We start from the raw sequence: 14,409 nt of genomic DNA on the forward strand, positions 1-14,409 counted from the left end.
CTCCAAGTCTTTAAGGCTGGAATGCCTCTATGCCACTGTAGCTGAGTTAATTTTATTTATTTATTATTTTATGAACCTTCTCAAAACATTTTGATTTCTATTTTGTCGAATTAACATGTCTGCTTACATGGCTATTTCTGTTTTAACTGCTTTTATTTTTGGTTCCTAATGTAAATATTGTTTTCGGGGGGACGTTATTAGTGTTGCACAAAGCAATGTTCAGTGACTGCCTAACTGAGCTGCTGGTAAGATGCTAAAGCTACCTCTCACTTTTAATAATGTTTATATTGCTAAAAATAGTTTTCACAGCTTTTGTTCTGCAAAAATATAATGTTAACTGTGCACGTGTTTTTTTTAAAAAAGACTTTGGTGTTGGTTAAAGTTAATTTGTTACGTTATTAAGTTTGTATAAAGTTTCCCTCCAAAATGTGTTTGTTGGGCCGCAGGACTGTGACGGTGATCGTGTGCATCATACCTGGTGCTGAGTGTGTTCCACTGTTTTATAGGTATGTAATGGATACACAGATTTATTTTGTGGTTTGATGTTGATTTGTACAAGATTTTACTTTTCTTTAGTCCATTTGTTGTTAATATATTAAAAAAAGAAGGGAGAAGCTGCCTAACTGAGCTGCTGGACTGTGACGGTGATGCGTGTATCATACCTGGTGCTGAGTGTGTCCCCCTGTTTTATAGGAATAAAAAACCAACGCAGAGTACTATTTCTGTGTGATCCTTTCCACATCTGTTGCACCACCACTTTAATCTTACAGTCTTTCTCACAATTACATCAGGACCCTGTGTGAGCCATTCTAAAATGTTACTATTACTTTGAATGAGAAGAGACATGTTGACACAATTAGAAGGTTACACTCAAAATTTGCTGGATAGATAATTTTGGACTCAACTATATATTATCCAGTCAAAGTGCAAACAAAAACCCACTTGAAAACTTGTGACAAGACAATAAAATAGATGCTAATAAACACGCTCAATCCAATCTGACTGAACTTTAGTTATTTTGCAAAGCAGAAAGAAGCACTAAAAGATTTGCAGTTGTAGTTTAAGCAGAAGGTCATTTCACAAAGTATGAGCTCAACGAGGCACACCAAACTTTTCAGATTTATATTTATAAAATTAACAAAAAAAACATGTATCTTTTTCCGTCACTGAAAATACCCTGAAAATACATCGAGGTTGTTGCTTGTGACTTGACAAAATCTGAAATGGTTTGTACAGTATGACTACTCAATAGTGAAAAGAATAAGCTGATAAGCTGAACCCCATCACAAAAATCACACCAGAGTTTAAATTTAGCTTCAGAACCCAGCAGTGTCAAGGGTGGAGTAGGCTGCTCCCTGAGGTCAGCCATTTTTAATCCCAGACACAGATGGTACAACATTCTTTTACATGGTAGCATTATCGAAATTCTGCGAAAAGTCATGTCGGGCTTAAGTAATTTGCCAGCATAACACAGCAAACACCCTTTTTCTCTTAGGCCTTCCAGTAATCCAGATGTTCTCACACATAAGGATTCCCTTCATCTTTACAAACTTTTTTCCACATAGGAATGGGATGAAAAACGAACTTTCAGCACAAAACAGCTCTGGAATGGACAGATTTATGATCATACCCTGAAGGCTTTAGGATTGTATGCACTCACAAGAGTGAGTGTGATGCTTGTGGAATCTCCGTGCTGGCCGGATACTGCTTACTCCGATCATTTTTACACGAACGGAACAAGAGCTAAAAACAACAGGGGAGAATTAAAAGCCAGCTCATGCTTAAATAATGAGTCCATCACTTAAGTCCCTCTTTGTTTCCTCTGATTGCTGTGAAATGAAGTATACTGCAGCGTCTCTCACTAAAAGTTGGAGACAGGACCAGAGAGGCTAGGTTGGCTGTATCCTCTGAGATAGAGTAGGCGAAAAGAGCCAGAAAGAGGAGAGCAGAAAGTGAGATAACTACGAAGTCGGAAACAGTAAGATAGTTACAGGCTGGCTGTTGGTGTGTGCACGCTGGAGGCTGTCTCTATCAAAAAGTCTATTAAAACACTGCCATGCCCCAGCGCTGCATCAGAATACATTAGAGTACATTAGAATACATTAGAGGGTTTTAAAGCAAGACCTGAGCTATTAATGCATCTGGCCAAGCAAGAGTCTCGGTGATGATAGGGGCACTGTGCGCACTTTCTCCTGCAAAGCATATGCAGCATCAAACACAGAGAGTACACATGCCAGCACAGGCGTCATCAGGGGGCGAGATAGAAAAACCTTTGTCAAATCATATCGTTTAAAGCCCTCCACACCCCGGGGGGGATGCACACCCACACACTTAAAGGTTGGAAGAGCGAAGGGTATGGCAGGTTAGGCTAGAGGCAGATCTCATGGCATCTCTTGGGAGGTGAGTGTGCACTGATGGATTTAGAGTGTGTAGCAATTGTAGAGGCGGTGAAGGATTGCAACCAACACACAGCGTTCATGTGATGATGATGAGAGTGGTGATAATAAAGAGCTGCATTGGCTTTAGAGATCCACACCAGTCTCATCTCAGCTGGGCCCGCTGCCTCTCTGTCATTTGCCCATCCAATCAGGACCATGTGAGTGTAGGAGTTAAGTCGTTAGATCTTCACAGAAAATAGAGGGATTCCAGACAGACAGACAGATGGTGATATTGAGAAAAGAAATAAATTTAATGGGGTGGGATGAGGTGGAAATAATTGCGATGCAATGATTGCACAAGACATGGTCTTCCAAATAGCAGGCAAAAAATAAAAACAAGCAAGAGAGAATAAACAACTGTAGATTCCTCTACATATGAAGATGAAGCAAAGCAAAGGGGTTTAAAGAAGAAAGGCTTTAAATGAAAGTTTACACATTCACACATTCTCCAGGCATAGCCCACTCAGAAATATGCTGTTAAAATGGCTACTGTAGATTCTCTAGTTACTGTGCTAGAGATAACTGTTGCATCACTTCAGGGTTGCCATGGTCGCTTTGATAGCGGGGATATCATTACATACATCATACCACCTCCTCTTCTGTTGTCTTTTTGTAAGTTGCAGATGGTGGAGTTATAAGTTTGCTACACATTTAGCCATGTAGCTATACCTCAACCTCAAAATTACACCACTTTGCACTGACATACAGACCAGTTCAGCACTACACACTTCCCATCAGGCATGATTAAAAGTTTTAGGTGTTGATGTGACTCGATTATTCAGATGTGTAAATTGAATGTACAGAGCTGGATGTTGTGAAGAAGGTTCATTGAAAGTATTAGGCAGACTTTTCTGCAGAGTCACTCAGACTCACTTCGGATATAGTTTATCATCTGTAGATCTACATTTTAAAAATCTTGTGTCTACTTTTATGCTATTTTGTTGACAATAAGGCAAGAGAAACTGACTTATTTTGTTTACTTCTTTTTTCCCCTTTTTCATTGCATACTTTGAATAGACTTTTGTCTGTAAGTGTGAATGCATCGTGGATTTCAGAAAAACATTGACAGCATGCACATTGATGTGGTTTGTGAAAAGGACAAAGCCTGACTGGAATGCCCAGCTGTTATTTTCAAAGACCTTCAGCAATCATTTTAAATCAAGTTGCTATTAAAACCATATGGTCTTGTCAATATATTCCATTAAAATGATTTTCAAATCCTAACAATGTTTTCTGAAGTCATTGCATAAGCCACTACTTCCACCAAAAATGATCCAAAACAGATTTGTATGGGCACAATCCTGTCAGTTAGCCCCAGCATGCATGAACCTGCAGTACAGCCCATGCTATTACTATGAACTGAGTTAAGATCACAGAGAAAATGTAAGAAAGAGAGAAGTTTGTTTAGATAAGCAAAAGCAATTTGAATTCAGACAGCACGACGTGCCAATGCACTGGCAAATCACGTAACAACTTAAAGTGATACAATATGAATATAGCATTAAAGGGGTGAATGCATACAAAAACCTACATGAAGGAAAATTTGAAATATGATCAAAAACTAAAGCTCTGTAGAGAGTCAGCTTCATCACCCATGACAGTAATCATCATGGCTTCGTATCCATAAAAGTCAAACTCTAGCTCCGGCACATGAAAATTAAAAAAACCTTCATCTCGTGCAACTTAAATGCTTCAAAATCAATGTTGAAATACTTTAAAAACAGCACCTTTGCTGCAATACTTAAAAATGTCAGGTAATTATCTACAATCTTGTGCCTTTTGTGATGTCATCAACCCAACTACGCACATCAGAGAATTAGCAATTGATCTCACCTTGATGATCCTGAGGTATCGGTCTCCGGATGTTCAGGGGCGGGGCAGCAAAACTGATGCAGCACGGTCTCACTCCTGCAGAAGGACGGAGGAAAAAAGCAGAGGTCAGCAAAGGAGAAAGAAAAGGAGCAAGGCATGCATGCAGAGCTGAAAGGACAAGTTGTCATTCTGTCTGCCGATAATGTATGTTCAACATTCCTCTTTAGTACCCAAGATGATCGCTTTTAACAAACACAAAAAAGATCCTAGAGAGTCTCCCTTCTTGCTCCATGGATTATTGTATCATTACATTTTACAGTCAGTGACTGATCCCAGGGCAAATACTCTATGTAGGTCAAATCAAGGCTGAGAAAGCTTAGTAAGGGTGTATTTATATGTTTGTGTGTTTGTGTCAGATCAGCTGAGATTTAGCAGAAATCCCTGAACTCAATCTGGAAAGATGCTTGCTCCAGCTCTGCTTCCTACTTCCTCCTCTTCAGCTGGCCTTTCTCATTTGTCTCTCATACATTTTACATTCACATTCATATTTTAGACATTATGGTGGAGCTCTCATCTGGAACAAGAAAGAAAATGCATTCTTAAACAGCTGTATGGATTGCCTTCCTTTAAATTCAGGATGCCCTATAGTTTCCATTTCTACAGTCATAAAAAATGACAACGAGGATCAGCATTTACAAATTTTTTTATAAGTATTATCTGGGCATCAAGAACATGAGGAACTTCTTCATTGTGCTGAATAAATGCAGTGAAGGGACATTGTTGGTTATACTACAGTTGATTTCATGACCTAGGTTCAGATTAAAGCTCATGACACAAAGTCACAGTGACAGGCAGTCAGAGTCGGCGCAAAACCAGGAGTGACAGTCTGGGCTATAAAAAGCCACCTTTTCACAGCAACTTCTACAGACTTAAAGGGACCCTGATTTTTCCCTAAAAATCTCACACTCTGTTCACACTCTGATTCTGTGATCAGCTACCTGATGCAAGATCAATGGAACACACACATGTGCTTTTATAAACTTTAAACATTATTTCTGAATTCATTTTGCAATTTTCTTTAATCATATCCCTTATGTTATTAGTTTCTTGTCTGAGAGCTTACAGAAAACCTCAGAACACATATGCTGCCTCTTAAGGTTTGGTTTCCACACAGTTGGTTGTACATGTCGTAGTGAGCCTTGGTTGCAAACATCCATGAACCTAACTTACTACCTGCTAGTTTTTAAATCTGAGGAACAGTTTTTCAATTGTGATCTATCCAACACAAAAGCTTCTTAAGTAGTCTTCATTTCACACATTCAGAACACAAAGGTGTTGTCAATGATATTTTTTATGTCAAATTGGGGAATCAAAGGAAGGAGAATCAATGCAGCTACTCTTTTGGGTATTATTTCCTAGGTTAGGCTAAATAACACAGTGCCATCTGTAAATTGTCGTAGCAATAGAAATGTTTTACATTTTGTTATTTTACAATGAAGAACTTCAATGTAGTTTTTTTTCTACCTAAACAATTGTGGATAATAAAATGACAGTTTTTCTATGACAAATTAGATCTGAACAGGGTGTTTGATATTAGCATTCAGTCACCTTTTCCCTGATGTCTCTAAATATAAACCAGTTCATCTTCAAAAGTCACCCAAGTCAGACCACCTGTATAACAGAATACATCTGCATAAATGCTGTTGTCCTCTGAAAGCCTCAGAAATTTATAGGGAACGTTAGAGAACAAACAGCAACATGAAGACCAATGGACAGATTGGGATAAAGTTGTGAAACCGTTTAAAGCGTTAAGTTATAAAACGATATCACAAATTAGGAGTAATCTCAGGAGGAACTGTTCAAACAAAAAATTTAAACAGAATGGCACTGCAAACCGCCCAAGTAAACTGGACAAGAGGATTATTCAGGGAGGAGATGTAGATATAGACATAGATATAGAAATTCACAATTCAGTTGAGAAAATCTGCAACTATTTGTAACAAATGTGGCCTTAATGGGGAAGAGGCAAAGAGATGCAACATATTCAATTCAAAAACTATTTTTGCTGCTAAATTATTGGATGAATGGACATATGAGCTCTACAACAAAGATATTTGTTTTAATCTGTTTTTCAGGTTACTCAACCAAATTGGAGGAAAGTGCTATCAGACGCATTCAGCTTTCAAGTGTTTTAGCAACCTCTCGTCCTTCATGTAACTTTCTTGAAAAAATACTGGTTTAGAAATGTGAACTAAACCACAGCGACTCCTGTGGCGCAGGGGTAAAGCACAACCCACATGACGGTCTCGATCCTCGATTCGGACGTCAAAGGTTCAAGTCCTGGCTAGAAGACCTTTGCTGAATGTCTTCCGCCTCTTTCGCTATCTACTTTCCTGTCTAACCATGCTCAAATAAAGGCTGCCTGAGCCAAAAAAAAAAATTTTAAAAGAAGTGTGAACTGAGGACACTGACAGTATTGTTGGGGGCATCTGTGCTTGCTGCAACATGTTTTGAATTGAAAGGATATTTTAGGCTTTAATAGCTTCACTGATAGACCAACTCCTTTTTGCCCGATGTAAACAGAAAACTCTTTACCAGCATCCCATCAGATTATTTTTTGAAGGTTCCATCCAGCATTTTTATATGTAATAAAAATGGGATTCACTGTGTAAAACTTTTAATGGGCTAATATCTAGTATGTAATTAATTAATTAATTAATTAAAATAAATGCAGTAAACTCCTGGGCCTAGTTATTATATGTGCAATAATGGGAGAGACAAACTTAAAGGTTTCCAGTTTAACTGGAGTGAAAAAATGTTTACAAATCATTTACTGAAGGGGTCTGAATATGTGTGCAGATTTTAAATTTTTATTTGTAGGAACATCTATAATCTGTTTCATGTTTGTACCTCTTCACATTGTCCACTACGTCAGCTTGTCTATCACATAAATAAAACATTAACACTGTGAAGTTTGTGGTTGTATTGCTGTACTGGGGAAAGGGTCAAGCGATATGAATAATTTTGCAAGGCACTGTAGGTTTGCTATTTTCCATTGACCAGATTGTGCAAAAACATTTTTAGTGCATTAAAATTGTGTAGCCAAGCCAGACAACAAGACCAAGTCGAAGACTGAACACTTTTACTTTTTCTGGAAACATTTTACACATTGCAGATCTGAAAGCTAATGAACACCATACTCAGCCAATCCCTGCCCAGGGCAATATTTTACAACAAATTCCTCTTTTTTTTAACTGCTCACAAACAAATCAAATCAGCAAATGTGGTAGTAATTGGAGAGGTGATGATGTGTTAATAGTAAAGTTGCATGATGTAACCTATAAGAAGCTGTCACATTAGTGACTGATGTGGAAATATGTTCCTCACAGTTTGACATTGTGGGGAAAAATAGATTCTTTCTCTTTAAAGTGCAATTTTGACAGCTGTCTTCACATGTTGCAGTGTGACGCTTTTGTGTAAAGACACTTAAAAAAGAACAGGCCTTGTACTGTATATTTGGAAGTTCTTTTGAAGCCGAGACTTTCATCTAAAAAGATCCAAACCTTCTGCACCCCTGTGGTATATGGGTTTTATTTTTAAACCTTTTAAGGGGTGCCAACATGTCAGTGTGTTAGTTCAAATTTAAATAAAGGACTGAGCTCCGTGTTGCTGCACATAGAAACAGTCAAAGAATTTTCTTGAACTACTGCATACTTGCTTTGTTTCTTGTGGATGTTTCTTTGTCGCAAAGAGCTATTTGATCCTAGGTGCAAGTTTGCTCAGCTCATTTGGAAAGAGATGTGTCAAAGTTCATGAGAGTTTAGCTTGTGCATGTCTAGTTTTATTTTTCCACAGGTATTCTGGGTTTTGTTCTTCCCTTACTTCTTCAGCAGAAACAGGGTACATTAAGTTAATGAGGTTTGCATATTTTATTCTTTCCTTCATTTGTGCACCTAGTCTCACTTTTGCTCTATGAGGTGGAAACTCACAAGAGACCTCATGATTACTTATTATCTCCACCCCTGCAGACACAGGGTACTTATGCCAGAGATACTGCAATAATGCTGCAGGTAGCAAAAAAAACCAAAAAGCTCATTTAAATCCTTGAACATTCTTCCTATGAAAACACAATGTAGCCAAGAAATCCACATAGCTTCCTAAAACAACACTCTATACCATATGATTGTCACCAATATGCTAATTGGTGTAAAAATATAAATGACTGAAGTATTGTTAATGTGCAAAAACTAATGACCACCTAGAGCTAAGCAAATAAAAAAAGATGCTGCAAAGATTTATTCATATTATTTTTTATGCTTTGTCGTATCTATACAGATTTAAGAGATAATTCTAATTTTTATGTGCTTTAAAAACTGCTGCTGGGCAGCATTCCTTACCTTAGCATGAAATCAATCTAGCTTCTTTGTCCCGTTTAAGATTTATTACAGGTTTGTTCTACAGCGCTTTGCAAAAATGTCCATATGAATTCTAATGGATTTTTTATGTGACCGATTAAGCCAAGCCATTCATTGTAGCTCTGGCTGTATGGTTAGTCATTTTTCAATTGGCAGATGATCCTCTACCCTCAAAAATGATAAGTTCATTGATCTCTCTAAAGAAAATCCCCAACATCCCAAGGACATGACATTGCCACCCCCATGTTTCACAGTGGGGCTGATTTGGTCAGGAAAATGCATAATATCAGTTTTCTGCCAAAAGTTATACTTTTAATCAAAACGGTTTCATGCTCTTTTTATCTGACCAGACCACATTATCCTGCATGTTTGCAGTGTCTCCTTCATTGATTGTGTCCATCGTCTTAAGGCTTTATTCCATCGGGACCAGCTCATTTGGAGCGCACAACTATAGCTGACCTGTCAATCTGAGTTGTGGATCTTTGCAGCTCTATAGTTTAGGTGGATGGCCATGTCTTGGTAGGTTTGTAGCTGTGCCATACCTTTTCCATTTTCAGATAACTGATTGAAATGGACTAAAATGTTGAAAGCTTTGGGCATTGTTTGGTAACCCAATTCTATTCTATACCTCTCCATAAATTAACCCCGGCCAAGTCTGGTTTTTATACTTAAATGAAGTTACACACAAGTGAACTAATTGTAAATATTTCTGTTTGATTTTAATTAGTATCAGAGTAAAGTGACTGCACTGTGGTTGTAGAATTAAATTAATTAATTAAAGCTGGCGGTTGGGTTGTTATATAAGGGGTGTGAAAGATTTTGCAAGACACATGAAATAGATATGAGTGAGTCGCATATGTCTTTTCAACAAATCCTTAGTAGTAAACTAAAAGGTCCTGTTATGCTGTACTTTTGTGACATGTTTGAATATAAAACTAGAGAGAGAAAAAAAACAAGTTCAGAAGTCAGCTTCTGCTGTTCTCAAAATGCTAAGCTGAACACAAGAAAAAAACACACACTTTCACTGGCTCCATCTGTCTGCATGAGAAACACACACACATACACACCCCTATGCACATTCAACTCGAACGCTTACAAAAAGAACAGGTGAATATTTTAACACTACATGCATCCTGCTGTTGGCCCACATCCTCTCCCTCTCAAAGCCCTGTCCTCTCTGCTTCATCACTCTCCTGCGTTGCTTTGTTGCCAAGCTTTTACCAGCGAGGGTCAAGGAAAGAGAGCAGGGAAAGTTAAAGAAAAAGACTAGTGTTGCAAAAAGACTAGCTCTATTTGGACTGGGGAAAAAAAGCTCATGTGCCCTTTTTGCTGTACCACAGGCTGCCATAGCCTACATTGTCCACACTGCTTGTTTGTAGGTATTGCAGTCAGAGGAGACAGACGCCCCACACGCACCCTTTTGAAAAATTTCACTTCCCTGGGGTTTGGGCTCCTGTTGTACCTGTCTCACTCCCTGTGTAGTGAGCTCCCCCCCAAACCCTCCCTTCACTCATTCTTAATTCATTCATCTCTCTTATGGAGAGATGGATGAATGGATCAGTTGCTTCCTGATGTGCTGGTCCAGCCTAGCATCACCCTCAAGCTTCCTCTTGTAGACACCTCCAAGGGATCCATCAAAGACAACGACTGAGCATGCATCTCTCCTTCTCTTTCTCTCTTTCAATCTCTCTGCTTTTTTTCCCTCCTGAGAATGGCTGATTACTGTTCGCTCCATGGGCTAAGTGGGGCAGATAGAAGGCTCAGCTGGAAAGAGACAGAGAGAGAAAGAGAGACAGAGAGAGAGAAAAAAGAGTGATAGAGAGAGGAAAGCAGACCAAGCAGAGGAGAGCGTCTCCTCTCCTTTCCTCACACTCACGTGCGCTGACAACACCGACAAAGATGCAAAGCGCGCTCACTGCTAAGCCTGAACGCTGCTCACCACTCTGCATGTCATCCTTTAGTAACGCTGCAAAACACTACAATCTATAGAGACAGAAAATATCAAATAAATAGATACAGTAAGATGTGCGAGGCATGCTCCTACATAGGGTTATGCACGAAAGCTCACTGACATACAGGAGTTGCAAGAGGAACATGCTGAGACAAACTGACAACAGGAATAACAGATCTGATCCTCAGTCATCTGCAGCAGAATACAGCGGGCAACGACGCCAAGGTGAAAGGAACCCCACTGCCTCTATCTCCGGCCCTTACCTGATGGTGTACACTAAAGAAAATGTAAACCATAGATATGTACTTTGTTGCAAAATGATTCAAGTTTACAGAATGTGGGGTTAAACTCAGACTTGGCCATTGTTCTTATCTTCGTACTGGAAAATCTGAACTCAGTGGTGGTTCTTGTACAAATGACAAGCCCCTCTTTCTGCCACCCACCAGCTAAAATGCAAGCAACTATCTGAGATTCTGCATGCGGAGTAGGTGGTAAATTCAATGCAGCCTTGCAGAAAGCACATAATATTGTCTCCCTGTCCTGCTGCACTTCACGTGCATAAAAGGTATAGAAAACTCGTAATTGGCAACTTGTACTTAACTCGATTTGTGTGCTTTAGATGAAAGTAACCCTGAGCTCTTCTGCAACACACAATCAAGGTGAGTCTGACATGAAACAAATATCTCCTGGCCACAATTGGGTATGGTGGAGAAGAAATGATTCTATGGGCTTGTTTCATTTCAAAAGACGCAGGGAACCCAGTCTCTGAAAGATAACATGATCACATTCAGATACTGGGAGTTTCACAATAGAAAAACTTGTGGCCTTTTGCAAACAACAGGTTGCCAATGGGTTTTTTCAGAGGAAAACAGTCCAAAACATATTATCAAATCAAAGAAGAAATGCTGGAGACAAAGTTAGCCATGATCTGTCCACAAACTTAATTTTTACAGAAAACATCTGGGGTGAGCTGAAGAGAAGGAAGCAAGAGAGAGGAAATAGGTTTGTGGATGACCTAGAGTGATTGTGCAAGGAGGAAAGGTAAAATATCCTCCTCTCTCTCTAAACATCATATGATAAACTAAGATGTGTTCTTTTGCCTACTTAGAGGAAGCTATAAAAGTAGTAGGGGTGCCAATAATTATCGCACTGGAAGTATTGTTGAAGACTAGTTTTTGGTGTATATTTTACACTAGCTGATGTTAAAGGTTGAATATTTCTAAAGTTTTGGTTCTACTCTGTTGTGGAAGAGCCCCATGCTGCTGCTAAAATTATAAATTTATTGATAAAGCTTGTTACACATCTTTGCCAGAAGCGGCACAAAAAAATGTTCCTTGTCTATATAAGTTTGATTATCATCTAAAGATCTGCCACTTAGTGTTTTTTGACATAGCGGAGTCCTGACTCTAATTCCGGAAACCACTGCTGAACAATACACAACTCATGGTGCAGGCATGGATTACAGAGAATTAGAACAATTTGAGAGGTGCAGTAGTGAACAAGCACATAAAATCGCTAACTCCTTTCTAAAGCTTGTCCCCTCACACAAAACAACTGACAGGATTTTGGTTTCCCTCAGTGGGGGTCTTGTCCCACAGAGACCAATCAGGGTCCCCACTGAGGGGAGACCAGCAGTAAAAGAGAGCATAGAAACATGGTTTTATCTCATTAGATGATGCTCTGGTGCCAGGCAAGATGGGGTTGTGTGTGTGTATTGATGTGAACATGTGTCTCAGCAACATCAGAGAACCCCCCCCCTTACCCCCTCCAAGATCCCGTGAGAGTTCCCAGATCCCGTGATGTAATTAATGTAGAGGCAGCAATACCGCGGACAGTGGTGACTGGAGGTGTCTCATCACCCTGCGCTCATGTCTCAAACTGACAGTGACTACTCGTTTGGCAAAGACACGCACACACAGATGCTGGCATGCACATAAACACGCACGCGCGCACGCGTAAAGGCCTACAGCTATTTGTTATGTAATGATTCAGTGCTCGTGATCCAGTTTCTCATTTAAATAATCCACATATTTCCTCTTCGTGGTGCAGTCCTTGATCGATACACAGCCGAGAAAAGGAAACCTCTGTTAATTAAGCGCCTCTCAATTCGGCGTGCACGTGCATGCACGCACGCTCCTGGTTGCATAGTTTAAAGCGGATGTCGCACACACAAAAATTGCCCCACGCAAAAAACACATTCTCTTTAGAGAACTCAAGAAAGCAGGCGGTTTAAAGTTGAAATACCTGCATTTGGGCCTGTTGATAAACACCTGATCCCCGCTGAAACAGGCGCGACACACGCAAACAACCATATTGTTTACTTACTCGGATTGCCTTGACAGGGTCAGGGATCGACAAAGAGTTGTTGGGGTCATCGGAACCAAGGATTTGCAACTGGGGCAACTTCCACCGTTTTCCGACTCACTCTCAATGGGGGAAATCGTAGAGGGGTCCGCTGGGACCAACTGCATGTCGCCCGGGTCCATAGGTTGGGCAGGCGGGGGCTGGACGCCCGGAGACATCTCAACCTGCGCTAGTGTTGCCCCATGTTCTGGCAGAGACCCCGTCGTAGTCTTGAGCTGGGGATCCTGCGGGTAGTGGTGATGGTGAAGGCAACTGGCGTCCGGGAGAGCATGATGGGGATGATGGTGAAGGTAAGGGAGCTGCTGTTGCACCCTGACGTCCCGCAGGTGCCTGTTCTCGCCGATGAGCTCGTCCACCCGCCTGTCCAGCTCCTCTATCCGTGCGCGCTGGGTCTGGATGAGACTCTGCTGGTTCTGCACGATCGTGGTGAGCTCCCGGAGGTACAGAATCGCCTGCACCGGGTTTTCTAGCAAGCTGGAGCTCATAATATCCGAGATAAGTGGAAGGAAGAGAGAGACAAAAAAAAAAAGCTGGACTGACAGATGGAGGGACACAGGAGATGGAGATATTCTTGTGTGCGGATGAGAAGGTGTGAATGCCCTTCCGCTCTTCTCGTGGTTCTACTCGGTTGTAGATGTAGCTGTACCGACCGAGCCAGTCTCCTCTTCTCCGGTCGTTTCCCTCCCTCCCTCACTCCGACTCACTCCTACTGCACTGAGTGGTGCTGATGAGAGGAGCCAGATCCAGATGTGACAGGCGGGAGGGGTGGCGCTTGGAGGCGGATGCGTCATTACGCACGAAGACATGACAGCAATCCAGAGCAAGGACGCACCCTGTAGGTGCAAGAAGTTCCTGCTGACAAGTTAAAAAATATAATATAATATAATATAATATAATATAATATAATATAATATAATATATTTTTTCCATTGTAACAACAGAAACGTTACCTATATCTTTGGTTTTAAAAAATGGACAAATGAGTACTCTATTCTATTAATTACTGACTATATCGTAACAATCTAATCACATAAATTAGTTATCTATAAGTTTATTGTTTGTATTGTGACAAAAATCACATAAGATAGTTGTTTTGTTTGTTTATTTTTAATGGCAATTTTAGTAAATACATTGAGCAATGAAAAAATGGTATTGCTTAAACTTATCTGGGCCAATTGGGTCAATCCAAAACAGTTATTACCCAGAGTTTTTTTTTTTTTTTACTACCAGTGTTTAAAAAAAAAAAAATCATCTTAAGGATGTGTGGGCTACATCCATGTACTCTGTCTTCCTCCCACAATCTAAAAATATGTATGATAGGTCATTTGGTCACTCTGCTGTCCTGTGATGGACTGGTGAGTGTCCAAGATACTCCATCTCTAAATGGCATTTTGCGTGATATTAAGGTTGATTTGGTTTTTACTTACAA

At 40.1% G+C, this 14,409-nt stretch overlaps 1 protein-coding gene and 1 long non-coding RNA gene across 4 annotated transcripts in view; one reads left to right on the forward strand and one right to left on the reverse strand.

Moving 5' to 3' along the window:
* The window catches only part of iqsec3b (IQ motif and Sec7 domain ArfGEF 3b), a 41,085-nt gene extending 27,401 nt beyond the window's left edge, over window positions 1-13,684 (reverse strand). For 2 of the 3 annotated variants that reach the window (XM_028001582.1, XM_028001593.1), the window contains exons 1-2: window positions 12,942-13,684; window positions 4,272-4,346 (exon numbers count right to left, since the gene is read on the reverse strand). In XM_028001582.1, coding sequence (XP_027857383.1) covers window positions 4,272-4,346; window positions 12,942-13,465 — 599 coding nt within the window. In that variant the 5' untranslated portion in view covers window positions 13,466-13,684. Of the gene's footprint in view, window positions 1-4,271; window positions 4,439-12,941 lie in introns of those variants that run through there. The other variant, XM_028001602.1, reaches the window with a different exon arrangement.
* LOC114134790 (uncharacterized) lies at window positions 385-6,992 on the forward strand. Its single transcript, XR_003593462.1, has 2 exons — window positions 385-510; window positions 6,513-6,992. It is a non-coding gene; the product is annotated as an uncharacterized LOC114134790 (long non-coding RNA).
* Window positions 13,685-14,409: the final 725 nt, after the last annotated feature.

The sequence above is a fragment of the Xiphophorus couchianus genome, chromosome 2 (assembly GCF_001444195.1).
Source record: "Xiphophorus couchianus chromosome 2, X_couchianus-1.0, whole genome shotgun sequence".
Lineage (NCBI taxonomy): Eukaryota > Metazoa > Chordata > Actinopteri > Cyprinodontiformes > Poeciliidae > Xiphophorus > Xiphophorus couchianus.